A 16,455-nucleotide genomic window follows, 5' to 3' on the forward strand; every position below is an offset into this window, starting at 1 on the left:
TTTTCTTGTTTTAGGCCTTGTGTGTCCTACTTTTGTTTCCCTAAGGAGGGAACAGTCCCTTCAACTGTTATATATTAGCACATCTTTCTGCCCACAAAATCCTCTGGTGTATAAAGCGATTTGATAATTATTTATTGGTAAGTATTTAGATGAGACATTATTGCAAAATAAACCTAAGTTATTTAAAGTCATAGTACTTGGTGTTTCTAATATTGAATGGCTAAAGTAGGGGTCGGGAACCTTTTTGGCTGAGAGAGCCATGAACGCCACATATTTTAAAATGTAATTCTGTGAGCCATATAACGACCCGTGTACATTACGCATATCCAATAAAAATTTGGTGTTTGTCCCGGAGGACAGCTGTGATTGGCTCCAGCCACCCGCAGCCATGAACATGAGCGTTAGGAAATGAATGAATTACAATACATGAGAATGTTTTATATTTTTAACGTTATTATTTTTTTATTAAAGATTTGTCTGTGAGCCAGATGCAGCCATCAAAAGAGCCACATCTGCCTCGCGAGCCATAGGTTCCCGATCCCTGGGCTAAAAGATCAGAAATCAAATGACAACAAGGTAGCCCGCTAGTGATTAAAATGAGGTTGAAACTTTTTGAGATACTTGACCCATTATTTTATCACCTTGTATTGGGCAGTTTTTATTGCACTTATGCTACTATTATATCAAATACACACTGTATTGTTAACATTATTAGTGCATAACTTTATTTCCCATATAATCAGAAATTGAATCCAAAACAGAAGTATCATCTCTTTCAGGAATACGGATAGGGAAAATGCAGAAATTCCCTGTTCCTTGGAATATGTCTCTGGAATCTCAGCGCGTTTGTTTGTTTTGTACTCAGTTATCTATTTGTACTCAGAGAGGGTACTAGGGTAAATTATATGGTGGAAAAAATTTTTAAATTAATTTTAATGGGGTGACATTAAACAATCAAGGTACATAGGTTCAGAGATTTTTTTTTTTTTTTTAATTTTTGTGGAATAGCTAAAGCTTTGTTTAGAACAGTGCATCCCGCCCAACGAGGTTCTGTGGTCCGGGGGGTCAGGCCAGAGAAGTTGCCGGAAATTTTTTATTGTGGAGGAATTGGATTTTTAAAAATTATCTCTGTAGACCTGTAGTGGCACAGTGGATAAGCGTAGACCTGGAACACTGAGGTCGCCGGTTCGAAACCCTGGGCTTGCCTGGTCAAGGCACATATGGGAATTGATGCTTCTTGCTCCTCCCCCTTCTCTATTCCTCTTTCCCTCTCTCTCTCTCTCTCCTCTGAAAAATTAATAAAGTCCTTAAAAAAAAGTTTTAAAAATGCAATAATTAATAATAATACAAGAATAAACTCTGTGTTTAAAAAAAATTATCTCTGTAGTGTATATTATTGTTTATTACTTTTTACTTAGCTTATTAATCCCAGATCTTAGAACCATAGTCTTCTATCTCCTGTATGTAGTCACTTGCATGTAGTTTTATATGTTTAAGATATTAATGTGTTGAAAAGCCAACAAATTATTTCTCCTCTGCAAATTCTAATTTCCTCCCAACCTCTGTAATACTTATGGCAAAACACCCTTATCCTAGTCATCCAGGCTTTTTGTTATTAACGTGTCTGTTTCTTCCATTAGACTATTCTCCCAGTGTATGCCTGAAACTTGCTGAGTATTTAAATGAATTAAGAAGATTAGTGTGCCGTCGGCCTGGCGTGCGGGGGGGCCCGGGTTCGATTCCTGGCCAGGGCACATAGGAGAAGCGCCCATTTGCTTCCCCACTCCCCCCTCCCCTCCTTCCTCTCTGTCTCTCTCTTCTCCTCCCGCAGCCAAGGCTCCATTGGATTAAGATGGCCCAGGCGCTGGGGATAGCTCCTTGGCCTCTGCCTCAGGCGCTAGGGTGGCTCTGGTCGCGGCAGAGCGACGCCCCGAGGGACAGAGCATTGCCCCCTGGTGGGCAGAGCTTCGCCCCTGGTGGGCGTGCCGGGTGGATTCCGGTGGGGCGCATGCGGGAGTCTGTCTGACTGTCTCTCCCCGTTTCCAGCTTCAGGAAAAAAAAAAAAAAAAGATTAGTGTGGAAGTAGTTTTGTGTATATCTGCATCTTAAGATTTTTTTTTCCCCACTGATTTGGATACTTAGTAGATTGTCAATAGTCTTATCAGGCACACCCTAAATGAGTAGCCTACAAGTTGACTTGTTTTAAAAACTGTAATAAGGGGCTTTGGGTAATGTATTTGGCTAAGTCCCTGTGTGATGGCCTACTCCCTAACAACAAACTAAGATGTGGAATATAGTAAAAGCTTTTTCAATATGGATCCAAGCTTCAAAGAGAAAAAAAGGTAATCTTCAGAAAAAAGGCCAGAAGAAGTAACTTAAGGCCAAACAGGAGTTGTTACCCAGGCATTCTGTTGGTATTTCATACCACTTATGAGCCTTGAGGATTGGATACTTGAGTTTTAATGTTCATGCCAGGACTCAGTAGAAAGGGGAACTGGAACATAGCTTGTAACAAAAAACAGTTATCCATGTAAGGAAGAACTCTGTATGTCATACAGGTAAACATGACATGGATTTTTTTTTTGCCTCTTCCCAGAACTTAGGATGGAAGGCGGAGTCCCTATGAAAAATAGAAATTTCAGCCTAGGCCATATGCAGATGGCTCTATAATATACATTTATACTACCTGCTTGGTACTGGAATCCCAAAACTAGGAATAAACATCATAATTGTTTCAGAACCCAATGACAGTTCCCAGGTACACTTTCATACTCATTGTTCATAGTATCCATGGACAAAACAGTCTCCAATGAAGGTGACCTCACGATTAAATTACCAACCAGTGTAGATGATCAGATACAACTGAAAAATAGCACCACAGGAATTAAAGATATAGACCACTCTGAAAGTGATTGTAAAATAAGTGTGTAACTATAAACAGATGTCAATAAAGATATATGACGTGATGAGAGGCATATAAAGTGATGAGAATGAATAGAAACCATAATGAAGAAATATAATTTAATCAAAAAAAGTTCAGGCATAGTTGCAAAAGATTCAAAGAACTAGAAATAAGAATAAATCCTTAAAATTAATACTTCAGTAATAGGTTAAACAGCAGAATAGAGTGAGTAAACAATAAATATGAAGAAATCGGAAAGCAGAAAAAAATGGAAAATTTGAAAAAAAGATGAGAAATGGAATGAGAATTAGGTTTAGTTTTACTCTAAAAGGAAAAAAATTAAGAGAATGAGGAAAGACAGTATTTGAGAAGAGGATGTGTATATAGCACTAAGTAAATAGATTTAAAACAAATCTGTATTCATACCCAGAAGAATACAGAACAGGTAGGAACATTGGTAGTATTTAAATTTTTTTTTATTGATTTTTTAGAGAGAGAGGAGTGAGAGAGAGAGAGAGACAGAGAGACAGAGAGAGAGAGAAGGGGGAGAAGCAGGAAGCATCAACTCCCATATGTGCCTTGACCAGGCAAGCCCAAGGTTTCGAACCGGCGACCTCAGTGTTCCAGGTCAACGCTTTATCCCACTGCGCCACACTCTTAGCAAAATACAAATAGTAGGGAACTTCCTCAAACGGATATAAAGACCATTTATGGAAAAACCTATAGCTAAAGTCATACCTTAACTGTTTATCCCTGGGATTTGGAACAAAGCAAGGATGTCTATTTCCACCATTTACATTCAGTATTTGTTCTAGACGGCTCCCTTATTACAATAAAACATAAAATTTTTTGAAAGAAATAAAACTACCCATGTTTGCAGATTAAGTAATTGTATATGTGGAAAATTCTAGTGATTCTAAATAATTTTAGTGAGTTATAAGATACAAGGCTTATACCTGACCTGCAGTGGTACAGTGGATAAAGCATTGACCTGGAATGCTGGAGTTGCTGGTTTGAAACCCTGGGCTTGCCTGGTCAAGGCACATAGGAGAAGCAACTACTATGAGTTGATGCTTCCTGTTCCTCTCCCCCCAACTTCCCATTTCTCTCTCTCTCTCTCTCTCTCTCTCATTAAATGCCTTATACCTCTTCCCAGGCAGCCATTCCCTCACCCTTCAGAAGTTACTGTGTTTTGATACTTATTTTAAATAATATTTTATAATTGACATACTATATTGTATTAGTTTAAGTGTACAACATAGTGATTAGATACTTATAGATCTTGCTAAGTGTTCACCTCAATAAATCTAGTACCACTTGGCACCATACATAGTTATTGCAATATATTATTGACAATATTCCCTATGCTATATTTTACACCCTCATGAACATTTTGTAAACCAGTTTGTACTTCTTAATCCCTTCCCCCTTTTTACCTATTCTCTAAGCACCTCCCCATCTGGCAACTATCAAAATGTTCTCTGTATCTGAGTTTGTTTCTGTTTTGTTTGTTCATTTATTTTAATTTTTAGATTTCACATGTACAGAAATATATGACAATTTTCTTTCTCTGTCTGACTTATTTCACTCAGCACAGTACCTCTAGGTCCATCCAGATGGTTGCAGATGCAAAATTTCATTCTTTTTTAAGGCTAAGTCATATTCTATTGTATACATATACCACTTCTTTATCCATTCACGTATTGATGGGCACTTAGGTTGCTTCCTTATCTTGGCTATTGTAAGTACTGCTGCAATGAACATATGGATGCATTTGTTTTTGAATTAGTGTTTGGTTTTCTTTGGATAAAGACCCAAAGGTGAAATTACTGGGTTCTTCTTGTCTCTTTGTACAGCCTTTGTTTTAAAATCTATTTCATCTGGCATAAGTATTGTTACCCCAGTTGTTTTTTTTGCCTGTTTTGTTATATTTTATTTTATTTCCATTGTTGTGAAATATCTTTTTATATTCCTTCACTTTTAGTCTGTGTATGTCTTTCGATCTAAAATGAGTTTCTTGTAGAAAGCATATATAAGGGTCTTGTTTTCTTATCCATTTAGCCACCCTATGTCTTTTGATTGGAACATTTAATCTATTTACGTTTTAAGTCGTTGGTAGATATGTATTTACTGTCATTTTATTAGCCATATTTTTAATCTTTTTTTTTTTTTCTTCTTAAAGCAGTCCCTTTAATATTTCTTGTAATACTGGTTTGGTAGTGATGAACTTGTTTAGTTTTTTCTTGCCTGGGAAGATCTTTATCTGTGTTGATTCTAAATGATAGCTTTGCTGGGTAGAATACTCTCAGTTGTAGGTCCTTGTTTTTCATCACTTTGAATATTTTGTACCTATCCCTTCTGACCTATAGAGTTTACGTTGAGAAATCAGCTGTGACAGTCTTTTGGGAGTTCTCTTATAGTTAATCAACTGCTTTTATATTGCTGCTTTTAAGATTCTTTGTCTTTAACTGTTGGCATTTTATTTATGATATGTTTTGCTATGGGCCTCTATGGGTTCATTTCATTTGGGACTCTGCTTACATATCTATTTCCATTGACAGATCAGGGAAATTTTCAGTCAGTATTTCTTCAAATAGGATTTCAATTCCTTGCTCTCCTCCTTCTTATACCTCTGTGATGCGAGTTAGTATGCTTGATGGTGTCTCAGAGACCCCTTAAACTATCCTCATTTTTCCTTTTGCCGTTTTGATGGGCTGTTTTCTGCTACCATATTGTTCAAATTGCTGGTTCGATCCTCTGCTTCATCTCATCTACTGTTGATTCCCTCTAATGCTTACTTCATTTCAGTTATTATATTTTTCTTTTCTGAGTGGTTCTTTTTTTGTCTTGTTTCCTATCTTTTTATTGAAGTTTACACTGAGATCATTGAGCATCCTTAATACCAGTGATTTGAACTCTGCATCTGGTAGATTGCTTGTCTCCATTTTGTTTAGTTCTTTTTTTGGAGTCTTGTTCTGTTCTTTCATTTGGGACATGTTTCTTTGTCTTCTCATTTTGGCTTCCTTCCTGTGTTTTTTTCTATGTATTGGTAGAGTTGCTACATCTCCTGGTCTTAGCAATGTGACCTTATGTAGTAGGTGTCCTATGAGATCAAGTGGTGCAGTTTCTCTGGTCACCTGGTATTCCAGGTATGTCCCTTGTTTTAGGTTGTATGTGCCTTCTTGTTGTAGTTGATTGCTGTTGGTATGTCAGTGGAAGGGATTGACCCTCAGGCTGATTTGTTGTGAGTAGCTGTTGTACAGGGCCTGACCCTATGGAGCAGGATTTGCCTTTTCTTTAACCAGGCTCTGGAGCAGAGGTCAGGAACCTTTTTGGCCGAGAGAGCCACGAATGCCACATATTTTAAAATGTAATTCCATGAGAGCCATACAACAACCCGTGTATGTTATGCATTATCCAATAAAAATTTGGTGTTGTCCTGGAGGACAGCTGTGATTGGCTCTAGCCACCTGCAACCATGAACATGAGCAGTAGGAAATGAATGGGTTGTAATACATGAGAATGTTTTATATTTTTAACGTTATTATTTTTTTTTTATTGAAGATTTGTCTGCAAGCCAGATGCAGCCATCAAAAGAGCCACATCTGGCTCGCAAGCCATAGGTTCCCAACCCCTGCTCTAGAGGCTGCCAAGTCTGCTTGCCCTTTGAATATGTCATTTGTGGAGGTGGTTGGGTGGTACTGTGGTATTATTTGAATCTGGCTACAGGGGCCACTTGGGAGGTGTAGGCCAAGGGAGACACTGCCTTTGCTTCACCTGGGAACACCTGGTAGGAGCTACAAATACCTTGATTGCTGCAAACAATTGCTGCTTGTTCTAGGCTGGAAAGTGCCCTGGAGAGGCTAAGCTGCAAACTGAGGCTGACTGCCACTATTGTCAGACCTGGGGCTGCTTATTAGCAAGAGCACACAAAGGCCAGATGCTGCTTGTTTAGGGTTTGTGAACATGTGACAGTCTTTAGGAAAGTCTACAACATGAGCTGTTTGTATAGGAAAAGCCACTGGAAGCAGCTTAGGTGGGTCTGCAAGTTGGGAGGGGTGGGGCCTCTGGGAATGGGGGTGGGAGAACAGTATTAGAATTGAGACTTAGATGCGATTCCGAGCTGCGCCTCTGTGGGGAAGCCTAAGCAAAGACACAGTGGCTTCTGCCAGCACTTCTTTTTTGGGGTGAGCTGCCCCTTAAGCCCTCACTTTCCAGCCTGACAATTTCAGTTCCTTCTTTACTTCCCTGGCACCTTTCAAACTGCTCTTTCAGCCCAGGAGGCTATAGCGAGTAAGTCCATGTGCTGGTTCTTTAAGAAGAATGCGTAGGTCTCCTGCAATCCTCCATCTCACTCAGCCACAATTTCACTGGTCTTCACAGGCAGAAGTTATGGAGACTTCTTTTCCAGACACCTGAGCCATGGGCTAAGGGGCCTGGTGTGAGGCTGGGAACCCTTGCTCCTCATGGGAGACCTTTTCAGCTGAGGTTTCCCTTCTAAGTTTTAACTGCCACACGTGGGAGTGGGAACTGCCATTTCCATGTCACTGCCTTCCTACCAGTCTCTACCTGGCTGCTTCTGTATATCCTTAGTTTTAGAACTTCTGTTAAGCTAGACTTTAAGCAGTTCTAAATGGTTGTTCTGTAATTTAGTTATAATTTTGATATAGTCATGAGAGGAGAGTCCCGTGTTTACCTGCTCTGCCACCTTGACTGGAATTTGATATTTTCTGAAACCAGAAAATCAACTTTCACCATTAGTGTTCTTTATATGAAATAAATAGAATTTCATTTTAGTTTCTTTATTAACTCTTTAGTTAACATCCTTGGGTGTGTGTGTGGGGGGGGGGTATTTTAAAGCAGCTCTAGAGATTGTAGTTATATCTTTAACTTTTCACAGTGTGCTTTGGGTTGATATGTATAATTTCTTATAAAACAAAGGAAAGTTGCTCAAATATAATGTAGTTTCATTTATCCCTTATATTTTATTCTTTATGCAGTAATTTTTGTGTTACATTTACATTTCTATAGACCATATGTACAATGTAATGAATTTTCCTTTATTCGTATGTATTTTTAAAATATTAGGGAAATGTTAATCTTTTTATATTTACTATTTTTAGAGCTCTTTACTTTTTTTCTTGATTGTTTCCAGATAAATTATGTATGTAAACTCAATCTTCAAACTTTATCTTTCTCGTAGAGGGTAGGCAGCATCAGCAGAAACCTCTGTTCATTCTTTTAGCACTAGCTGGGCTGCTTGGAATCTTACCCATATGTACATATTTTAGAAGTCATATTTCAGAGATTTGAGCAGGGTGAATATGCTGAATACAAAGTTCCCCTTCTATATTTCTCTTCTGGAATTTTCCCCATTTACTTATTAAGTTTCTGCTGTCCAGTAGAATTTTCTGTGGTGATGAAAATGTTCTACAATATACCCTGTTCACAGTGGTAGCCATTTGTCACATGAAGCTGTTGAGGACTTGAAATGTGTCTGATGTACCTGCTAAATAGAATTTTTAATTTTAATTAGTCTCCCTTTAAATCTTATATTTACATTTGTCTGGTGGATGTCATTGCAGAACATTCTGTTGGACAGCACTATTCTAGATGCTGTGGTCATCTTGAGCTCTGTCCTTACTCACTTTAGTTGTTCATAGATTGCTTCTTGTATGTGCTCCGACCAGGCACACCTGGGGTTTCAAACAGGCAACCTCAGCATTCCAGGTCAACGCTCCATCCACTGTGCCACCACAGGTCAGGCGAACTCTGTCCTTATTTTTCTCACCTAATATGGCTACAGGTTCTATCCAGGTTTGAACTGACCTGCATAATCAGACTGAAGCCTCCCTTAGCTGAAAAGGCATAGAAAGTAGGAAGCTCAAAGCAGTGCTTTCTGATTTTCATCATGTGAACTCCCTTCCAATTTATACCCGATTTTGATTGATCTCTAGAGTCTTCAGGTAGTTGTTTTGTATATATTTTCACTATAGTTTATAATTATATGTGTCCAATAAGAATTGCTCCATTATTTACTAGAAGTTGAACTCTACCTCTTAACTTTTAAATCATTTTAGTAGTGATTTAATTTTAAGGGATTAATTTTTTTGTGCTTTGTTACCAGAATTCACTTACCAACCACTTATTATCCATCTCCTTTAACCTTACTGAAAGTATCACGAACATTTAAAGTTCTTAATATTCTAAACTTGATATTCCTATCTCAGATATGCTAGGATTTAATAGAATTCTTCAAAGCAGTAAACTTATATCATTGATAACCTGTTTGGAATACCTTGTCTTTTCTAGGTACCTGAAAAGGTTTAAGGTGATGAAGATCAAAGTTCTAAGAAGCTGGTGCCGGCAGATCCTTAAAGGACTTCAGTTTCTTCATACTCGAACTCCACCTATTATTCACCGCGATCTTAAGTGTGACAACATCTTTATCACTGGCCCTACAGGCTCCGTCAAGATTGGAGACTTAGGTCTGGCAACCCTGAAGCGAGCTTCTTTTGCCAAGAGCGTGATAGGTATGTTTCAAGTATACCTTGGAGCCTAACTGGCTTTTTGACATTCCTTATATTTAGAAGTCAGATCCTGTCAAAGCTTTTATTATGCAAAATAAACCTCCAAATAAATAGTCACAACTTGAGCTTAGAAAGCGATCAGTTCCACTTATGAGCTGTGTAGTATGTGTAGTTTTCTATACTTGTACGCTTCTATATAGAATCATCTTGTATGTAGACTATTAACGTTTTTGTAAATTATATAAAGAGAAAGAAGTAAGAGGACCTGACCAGGCTGTGGTGCAGTGGATAGAGCATCGGACTGGGATGTGGAGGACCCAAGTTCTAAACCCTGAGGTTGCTGGTTTGAGCAACAAGGTCACTGGCTTGAGGAAAGGGTCACTTGCTCTGCTGTAGCCCCCTGGTCAAGGCACATATGGGAAAGCAATCAGTGAACAACTAAGGTGCCACAATGAAGAGTTGATGCTTCATATCTCTCTCCCGTCCTGTATATCTGTCCTGATCTGTCCCTCTGTCTGTCTCTCTCTCTGTCTCTAAAAAAAAGAGAGAGAGAGAGAAGGTAAACTCTTAACAAAACCTTATGTGACTATTAATCCTATTGTTTCATTCTGTTGATATTCATATTATATACTAATATATAGATACCATCTTTTCACATAAACAATTCATATATATTTTAGTTTTTAAAATAATTTGTTGGATTTATATGTATATTGGAAAATATCTGCCTATTAAAACTTTATTTTAAAATGTGAAAATATGAGTTCATTCCGAAAGTTTGGTTTTATCAACTTTGTCCTTAGTCCTACTCTTCAAAAGATAATGATATATCTAAAACAGGATATAACTTAAGTACTATCGACATTTTTGGTAGATAGTTCTTTGTCATAAGGGATTTCTTATACATTGGAAGATTATTTAGCAGCATCCCTGGCTTCTCCTCACTATATGCCAGCAGTACACCCTCTGTCCTCCCCCTAGTTCTTAACCACCAAAAATGTCTCTGAACCTGCTAAATACTAACCTTACAGCTGCCATACAGTAGGGGGCAGTCAAGATCTTTTTTTAACCCATAGTTCTGTCTTATAGGTATATACCCTTATATCTATTTTATTCCTTGCTAGTTTCTTACCTTTTCCTTTTACTTGTTTTCCAAATGAGTTACATCTATTTATCTTTTATCTAAGGCTTTACTTTTGACTTTGTACAATAATCCATTTGAAATAGTAAATAAAAACACTTGCATACTGTCCTAGTTTCTTTTATAAAAAGACCCTGCAGTGGATGATCTATAATATAAGATAGGTAATGAAACAGACTAAGATTTTATTTCTCTTCCTAATACCCCTCCCTACTTTCCCTCTTCCACTTTATTCTCTCTCACAGGTCAACTCCTGCTTCTTCCCTGGGTGAGTAACACCTGCAGCTTCTGAATCTGAATCATTCTTTTAATTTAAGGTACACCAGAGTTCATGGCCCCTGAGATGTATGAAGAGAAATATGATGAATCTGTTGATGTTTATGCTTTTGGAATGTGCATGCTTGAGATGGCCACGTCTGAATACCCTTACTCAGAATGCCAGAATGCTGCGCAGATCTACCGTCGCGTGACCAGTGTAAGTCTTCCCCTCACTGACTAGTGAGCTTAGGTCACATTAAGAAGGAATCCCAAGCTGGAGAACATCAAACCATGCAGAAAGGAGCATTAATGGAAAACATACTGAGGTGTTAGAGGAAGTGGGAGTTGAGTTATTTCTTGCTCATGATACAGTGAAAGCAAACATTAAGATCAAAGAAGCATCAATTTATATTCCTGACCCTCCTTGCATTCATTTACACGCTTCTTATGAGATATGTAAGTTGTCATTTTCTCCCACCATAAAGCTCATTATCTGAGTTAAGAGTAACGCTTTTAACCTAAGCTGCTTTGTTTTGACTATTCCCTGAATGGCTTAAAATCGATACACTAATTTATTAAATCAATTCTAAGTAACTAACCAATGTTTAAGGTATAAATTTAAACCTTATTCTAGTTTAAATTACACATGGTAATTCATCTCTGCCAAAAGAGAGATTTCTAGCTTTGTCCAGTTAAAACTTAGGAAGCATATGTTAGGTCCATAATAAAAAGCACTGAAAGAAGTTTACTGTAAGAATGTGGAGGCTTTCCATGAAATGCATGAAAGTTAAGCAAATTTCATTGAATATTTTTTTTTAATATTAATATTTTTTTATTAAATTTAATGCAGTGACATTGATAAATCAGGGTACATATGTTGAGAGAAAATATCTCTAGATTATTTTGACATTTGATTGTGCTGTATACCCCTCCCGCAAAGTTAAATTGTCTTCTGTCACCTTCTATCTGGTTTTCTTTGTGCCCCTCCCCTCCCCTAACCCCTCTCTCCTTCTTCACCCCCTACCCCCTCCCCCAACCCCCCCCCCCCCGCCCCTGTTGCCATCACATTCTTGTTCATGTCTCTGAGACTCATTTTTATGTCCCTTCTATGTATGGATTCATCTCAGTTTTTTTTCTGATTTACTTATTTCACTCCGTATAATGTTATCAAGGTCCATCCATGTTATTGTAAATGATCCGATGTCATCATTTCTTATGGCTGAGTAGTATTCCATAGTATATATGTACCAAAGTTTTTTAATCCACTCGTCCTCTGACGGACACTTGGGCTGTTTCCAGATCTTCGCTATTGTGAACAATGCTGCCACAAACATGCGGGTGCATTTCTCCTTTTCGAGCCGTTCTATGGTGTCCTTGGGGTATATTCCTAAAAGTGGGATAGCTGGGTCAAAAGGCGGTTCGATTTTCAGTTTTTTGAGGAATCTCCATACTGTTTTCCACAGTGGCTGCATCAGTCTGCATTCCCACCAGCAGTGCAGGAGGGTCCCCTTTTCTCCACATCCTCGCCAGCACTTATTCTGTGTTGTTTTGTTGATAAGCGCCATTCTGACTGGTGTAAGGTGATATCTCATTGTGGTTTTAATTTGCATTTCTCTAATGATTTTTTCATATGCCTATTGGCCATCTGTATGTCCTCTTTGGAGAAGTGTCTATTCATCTCTTTTGCCCATTTTTGGATTGGGTTGTTTGTCTTCCTGGTGTTGAGTTTTACAAGTTCTTTATAAATTTTGGTTATTAACCCCTTATCAGACGTATTGTCAAATATGTTCTCCCATTGTGTAGTTTGTCTTTTTATTCTGTTCTTGTTGTCTTTAGCTGTGCAAAAGCTTTTTAGTTTGATATAGTCCCATTTGTTTATCCTGTCTTTTATTTCACTTCCCCGTGGATATAAATCAGCAAATATAATGCTCCGAGAGATGTCGGAGAGCTTACTGCCTATGTTTTCTTCTAAGATGCTTATGGTTTCACGGCCTACATTCAAGTCTTTTATCCATTTTGAGTTTATTTTTGTGAGTGGTGTAAGCTGGTGATCTAGTTTCATTTTTTTGCAGGTAGCTGTCCAATTTTCCCAACACCATTTGTTAAAGAGGCTGTCTTTACTCCATTGTATTTCCTTACCTCCTTTGTCAAATATCAGTTGTCCATAGAACTGTGGGTTTATTTCTGGGTTCTCTGTTCTATTCCATTGATCTATATGCCTGTTCTTATGCCAGTACCAGGCTGTTTTGAGTACAATGGCCTTGTAGTATAACTTGATATCAGGAAGTGTGATACCTCCCACTTTATTCTTCTTTTTTAAGATTGCTGAGGCTATTCGTGTCCTTTTTTGGTTCCATATAAATTTTTGGAATATGTGTTCTATATCTTTGAAGTATGTCATTGGTATTTTAATTGGTATTGCATTGAATTTATAAATTGCTTTGGGTAATATAGACATTTTAATGATGTTTATTCTTCCTAACCATGAGCACGGTATATGCTTCCACTTGTTAATATCTTCCTTGATTTCTTTTATCAATGTTTTGTAATTTTCCGAGTACAAGTCTTTAGTCTCCTTGGTTAAGTTTACTCCTAGGTACTTTATTTTTTTGGTTGTAATTGTGAAGGGGATTGTTTCCTTAATTTCTCTTTCTGACTGTTCATTGTTGGTGTATAAAAATGCTTCTGATTTCTGAGTATTGATTTTATATCCTGCCACTTTGCTGAATTTATTTATCAGGTCCAGTAGTTTTTTGACTGAGACTTTAGGGTTTTCTATATACAATATCATATCATCTGCAAATAATGATAGTTTTACTTCTTCTTTTCCAACTTGAATGCCTTTTATTTCTTCTTCTTGTCTGATTGCTGTGGCTAGGACTTCCAGGACTATGTTAAATAAGAGTGGTGAAAGGGGGCACCCCTGCCTTGTTCCTGATCTTAAGGGTATTGCTTTTAATTTTTGCCCATTGAGTATGATGTTGGCTGTGGGTTTCTCATAGATGGCTTTTATCATGTTGAGGTATGTTCCCTGTATTCCCACTTTGCTGAGAGTTTTGATCATGAATGGGTGCTGGATTTTATCAAATGCTTTTTCTGCATCTATTGAAATTATCATATGGTTTTTCTCCTTCTTTTTGTTTATGTAATGAATCACATTGATTGATTTACGAATATTGTACCAGCCTTGCCTCCCCAGAATAAATCCCACTTGATCATGGTGTATGATTTTTTCCATATATTGTTGGATCCGGTTTGCTAATATTTTGTTGAGGATTTTAGCATCTATATTCATCAGAGATATTGGCCTATAATTTTCTTTCTTTGTGTGGTCTTTGCCTGGTTTTGGAATCAGAATTATGCTCGCCTCATAAAAGGAGTTTGGAAGTCTTCCTTCCTCTTGAATTTTTTGAAATAGTTTGAGAAGGATAGGAGTTAGTTCTTCTTTGAATATTTGGTAGAATTCCGTTGTGAAGCCATCGGGCCCCGGACTTTTCTTTGTTGGGAGTTTTTTGATAACTGTTTCGATCTCCTTTGGTGTAATTGGTCTGTTTAAGTTTTCTGATTCTTCCAGATTGATTTTTGGAAGATTGTACGTTTCAAGGAATTTGTCCATTTCATCTAGGTTGTCTAGTTTTTTGGCATACAGTTCTTCATAGTATTTTCTTACAATATTTTGTATTTCTGTTGTGTCAGTTGTTATTTCTCCTCTCTCATTTCTAATTTTATTTATTTGAGTCCTCTCTCTCTTTTTCTTGGTGAGTCTACTTAAAGGTGCATCAATCTTGTTTACCTTTTCAAAGAACCAGCTCCTAGTTTCATTGATCCTCTGTATTGTTTCTTTAGCCTCTATGTCATTTATTTCTGCTCTGATCTTTATTATTTCCTTCCTTCTACTACATTTGGGCTTTACTTGCTGTTCTTTTTCTAATTCTTTTAGATGCAGGGTTAAGTTGTTTATTTGAGCTTTTTCTAGCTTCTGAAAGTGTGCCTGTAGTGCTATGAACTTCCCTCTCAGCACTGCTTTCGCTGTGTCCCATAAATTTTGAGTTGTTGTATGCTCATTGTCATTCGTTTCTAGGAATTTCTTTATTTCTTCTTTGATCTCATTCTTAATCCATTCATTATTTAACACCCTGCTATTTAGTTTCCATGTGTTTGAGAATTTTTGAGCTTTTCTGCTGTGATTCATTTCTAGTTTCATGCCGTTGTGATCGGAGAAAGTGCTTGATATGATTTCAGTCTTCCTAAATTTGTTGAGAGCACTTTTGTGCCCTAACGTGTGGTCTATCCTAGAGAATGTACCATGAGCACTTGAAAAGAATGTATATTCTGCTGCTTTAGGGTGAAAGGTTCTGAAGATATCTATTAAATCGAGTTGATCTAGTGTTTCCAATAAGTCTGCTGTTTCTTTGTTAATTTTCTTTCTTGAGGATCTATCTAGTGATGTTAGTGGGGTATTGAAATCCCCTACTATTATAGTATTGCTGTTGATCTCGCCCTTTAAATCCATCAAAATCTGTTTTATATATTTGGGTGCTCCTATATTAGGTGCATAGATATTTATAATAGTTATATCTTCCTGTTGGATTACTCCCTTTATCATTATGTAGTGGCCTTCTTTATCTCTTACTATATCCTTTGTTTTAAAGTCCAATTTGTCTGATATAAGTATTGCTACCCCAGCTTTTTTTTCATTTCCGTTTGCATGAAACATTTTTTTCCATCCTTTTACCTTCAATCTGTGTGTGTCTTTTGTTCTAAGGTGTGTCTCTTGTAGACAACATATGTATGGGTCCTGTTTTCTTATCCATGCAGCTACCCTATGTCTTTTGATTGGATCATTTAATCCATTTACATTTAAGGTTATTATTGATATGTAGTTGTTTATTGCTATTTTCTTCTTTAAAGGTGTATTCCTTTTTCTTTTTTTTTTTCTGTATTCTTTTCCCACTTTATCTGTTTACACCAGGCCCCTTAATATTTCCTGCAGCATTGGTTTGGTTGTAATGAATTCCTTGAGTTGTTTTTTGTCTGGGAAGCTTTTTATTTCTCCTTCAATTTTAAACGATAGCCTTGCTGGATAAAGTAGTCTTGGTTGTAGGTTCTTGTTCTGCATTACTTTGAATATTTCTTGCCATTCCCTTCTGGCCTCAAGTGTTTCTGTTGAGAAGTCAGATGTCATCCTTATGGGGGCTCCTTTGTAGGTGATAACTTTTTTTTCTCTTGCAGCTTTTAATATTTTCTCTTTATCGCTTAGCTTTGGTATTTTAATTATGATGTGTCTTGGTGTAGGTTTCTTTGGGTTTCTCTTTAGTGGAGTCCTCTGTGCTTCTTGGATTTGTGAGAGTTTCTCTTGCATTAATTTAGGGAAGTTTTCAGCTATGATATGATTGAACAAAGTCTCTATCCCTTGTTCTTTTTCTTCTTCTTCAGGAACCCCTATGATGCGGATGTTATTTCTCTTCATGTTGTCACAGAGCTCTCTAAGAGTTTCCTCTGACTTTTTGAGTCTTTTTTCTCTTTTCTTCTCTGCTTTCATGCCTTCATTCCAGTTGTCTTCTAACTCACTGATTCGATCCTCTGCTCTATCTATCCTGTTTTTAATTCCTTCCATTGTGGTC

At 37.4% G+C, this 16,455-nt stretch overlaps 1 protein-coding gene across 9 annotated transcripts in view; it reads left to right on the forward strand.

Annotated features, from left to right (window-relative positions):
- WNK1 (WNK lysine deficient protein kinase 1) overlaps window positions 1–16,455 on the forward strand; it is a 197,307-nt gene that overhangs the window by 95,966 nt on the left and 84,886 nt on the right. For all 9 annotated transcript variants that reach the window (XM_066258668.1, XM_066258659.1, XM_066258660.1 and 6 more), the window contains exons 3-4: window positions 9,215–9,435; window positions 10,891–11,048. In XM_066258668.1, the coding sequence (XP_066114765.1) occupies window positions 9,215–9,435; window positions 10,891–11,048 (379 nt within the window). The remainder of the gene's footprint in view (window positions 1–9,214; window positions 9,436–10,890; window positions 11,049–16,455) is intronic.

This window comes from Saccopteryx bilineata, chromosome 2 (assembly GCF_036850765.1).
Source record: "Saccopteryx bilineata isolate mSacBil1 chromosome 2, mSacBil1_pri_phased_curated, whole genome shotgun sequence".
Taxonomy (NCBI): Eukaryota; Metazoa; Chordata; class Mammalia; order Chiroptera; family Emballonuridae; genus Saccopteryx; species Saccopteryx bilineata.